This window comes from Geospiza fortis, unplaced genomic scaffold, assembly GCF_000277835.1.
Source record: "Geospiza fortis unplaced genomic scaffold, GeoFor_1.0 scaffold66, whole genome shotgun sequence".
NCBI classification, from domain to species: Eukaryota; Metazoa; Chordata; class Aves; order Passeriformes; family Thraupidae; genus Geospiza; species Geospiza fortis.
The window spans coordinates 7,762,166-7,765,202 of NW_005054312.1; the positions used below are offsets into that span (position 1 = coordinate 7,762,166).

A 3,037-nucleotide genomic window follows, 5' to 3' on the forward strand; every position below is an offset into this window, starting at 1 on the left:
GGCTGCTTCTGAACCTCGCCAACTGGCCAGCAGCCTCGCAGCTGCTAATTAGGAGGGAGGCCCTAGGACTACTGGTGCATGGCGAGTTGACTGTGAGCTGGCAGCGTGCCCTGGCGGCCGGGAGGAAATTCAGGCAGCAAGATCCAGGCAGAGCCAGTGGCCGGCACTCCAGGAGCAATGCTCATAAGCTAAAATACGAGTTCCACCTCAACGCGGGCATGAACTTCTTTACGCTGAGGCTGGCAGAGCGCTGGAATAGGCTGCCCAGGGGAGTCGGGGAGTCTCCCTGTCTGGAAACATTCAAAGCCTATCTGGAGGCTTTCCTGTGTCACCTGCCTTGGCAGGGGGATTGCACTGAATTGTGTCCAAAGTCTCTTCCAACCCTGGCTATTCTGTGCACCTACATAAATGTGTTGTAAAATTTAGTCCAATTTCCAGAATGTTGCCAGCTGTCATTCTGGCATCTACAGGACTCATGGCTCTTTTTGTGTTAACTGGAGTTGTTTAGGTTTGTTTTGTGATTTGGTTTTCTTCTGGTTTTTTTTTAATTGGTCTTTGATTGGGGTTTTATGTATCATCACAACCAGAACATGAACTGGCAGTGCTGTGCTTCGTCAAACATTGAGCATATAGAGGCATTGCCTGGACAAGGCTCAGACACCTCTCCAGTTTGTGTGTGACACTGGTGGAGAGACCAGCCCAAGCTTCAAAACCAGCCAGAACTGACAGCAGGGAGATGAGAGGTATCAGCAGCATAGATAATGTGGCCTGCCAGGAAAGTGGGAAAGAATCCAGTTCATTATAAACAAAGCAAAGCAAAAAAAAGGCAGCAGACTGAGCTGTTGTAATACATAAAACATTGTCACAGTGTAGGTGAGAGGGAAGACCAGCTCCTGCATGTCCGTCATCTTTGGTAAGAGAGAACAAATCTCACTGTCACTGGAGGTTGTAAAGATGAGGTTAGAGTAGGAGATTCCAAACGTTGTTAAATGTGCTCCAGGCTGCCATCTCCAGGAATTCACCTTCCCACTCTCCACTGCTTCTGCCTCATGCTCCTGTTCCATCCCCACCCTTAACTGTGCAAGTCCAACTCCACCTGGAAGCATTTCTTTCTAAACATCTCAGCAGAGGTATTGGCACCAAGTAACCACTGCCTGCCGTTTTTGCTGTGTGCTGCTTCTGCTTTGGGTCTCTCTATTCTGTTGGTGTTGACAAAATACTCCTCCCCAAGGTGGATTCCTGCTGCTAAACAGAATATTTTTCTTGGAAATGTTTTGGCATGAGCAGTAGAGCAGCTAACCATTTGTCATTTTAGAAAAACCTTTAAAGCTTCTAGTTGCTGCAATAAAAAAAAAGAACCCTACATAAAAGCACGCCATAAAAGCAGCTGTTTTACTGTGGTAATGTAGGTAGAAACCTTACCTCTGACACCAGAGATACTTTTGGTTAATATATAGATATGGATGTTAATGTAATAAACAATGGAATATGGAAAAAATACAAGATGGGTTTTTTTCCCTCCTAAAGAAATATTAAAATAATGCAATTTTCTTTCCGACTAAACTGCATGTAAAGTAACTTTGTGTAGTAAAAATGTAGGAATGTAAAGTTCATAAAATAATTTTCCTATATTTTCTGTGGTATTTTTGAGAGCTGTTTTAAAATGTGTATTGACTAATAAAGTCTGTTCCACTGAAATTTGTAAGTCAAGCAAAATAAACCTACAGAAAAACTGATTTAATAGGAAAAGTATTAGTCAAGCTTTTAAAAATTGGTAATGTTAGATGCATTTATTTTCCCCTTTTTTGGTGCAATAGTCCATAATATAATCCTGCTGGTATAATATCTATGGGCCACTGAACTCAAATAAATTTTAGGTGAGACCTTTCCTGTGGAGGATAGTCAGACTTGCACCTTATTTGGGGTTTTGTTTGTTTCAAGGTGTGATGTCCCTGGCAGAGCATAAAGGGCATTGTGTAAACATGCAGTTATTTTGTAATTGAAGTTCATTAGCATAAATTAGACCATTTTGCTGCAGTATGAAAGTACTAATCCTTTAAACTCAGTTTGAGAGCTTGAATTCTTAGGTGTGAGGTGTTTCTGATGGTTTCTCATTTATTTATTTATTTTCTTTTTAGGATGGGTTACATCCAAGGAATCTTATTCCAGAGCTTTGTAGGCTGTTTTATGGTTTAGGCTGGGTAACAGGAACTGGTGGAGGAATCAGCTTGAAACATGGGTAAGTGATGATGAAAGAGAGATAATGTGGTGGTGAGACAGAGGGGGCTGTGCTTAGTACTTGGTGAGGGCTTTTCAGCTCCAAGAGAAATGTTTGCAAGTCGAGAGTGAGCAAGAAGTTAGAGGGGGAAATGAGCAGTATGCCAAAATTACCATATGGGAGGAAGGTAAATAGTCTGAATTAATCATTGCAGTCCCTTCAATAACAAGAGACAACTTCAGAGAGTGACCTTATCCTGTCTCTTTCCTACCCTTTTTTAAGGTAGATGAATTGCCTTTAAAGAGCAACATGTTCTCCCTTTTTCATTTAACTGACTATGGAATTTAGAGTGGGTTACATCAGGCACATGGCTTTCAAATGCCTGTGGTTAAATAAGATCAGTCTCACCCTGGATGTATTTTACAGGCCAGATATTTCTTCTAAGAAGGAAATTACTGTTCCGCTGAGGTAATTTCTAAGGAGACAAATACTTTACATATAATTAAAGCACAGCAGGTAACAACAATTTTTGGTCTGTGTCTTGAAGAATCACCACTTTGTGTTTTAATTTGCCTGTCTCCCACCATTTCATAATCTCCAATCCTTTTAGTGGGAACAGAGCTCCTCTCAGTGGCCACTGAAAAGAAAATAAGTCCTCATTCTGCAAAGAGCCTTGCATAGTGCCTGCAGTTCTGTGCCCAGTCACAGGGTTGTGACACGATCTTGAAAGTATCTGACCTCTTATTTTTCTGGTGTACACTTGCATGCATACACAAACAGCCATTGCTATTCAAAGCTTTATTTTATATATATATATAT

At 41.3% G+C, this 3,037-nt stretch overlaps 1 protein-coding gene across 1 annotated transcript in view; it reads left to right on the forward strand.

Moving 5' to 3' along the window:
* Positions 1–3,037, forward strand: part of APIP (APAF1 interacting protein) — a 14,956-nt gene that overhangs the window by 1,146 nt on the left and 10,773 nt on the right. Inside the window, exons 2-3 of the mRNA XM_031055813.1 lie at positions 31–272; positions 2,139–2,239. Coding sequence (XP_030911673.1) covers positions 31–272; positions 2,139–2,239 — 343 coding nt within the window. The remainder of the gene's footprint in view (positions 1–30; positions 273–2,138; positions 2,240–3,037) is intronic.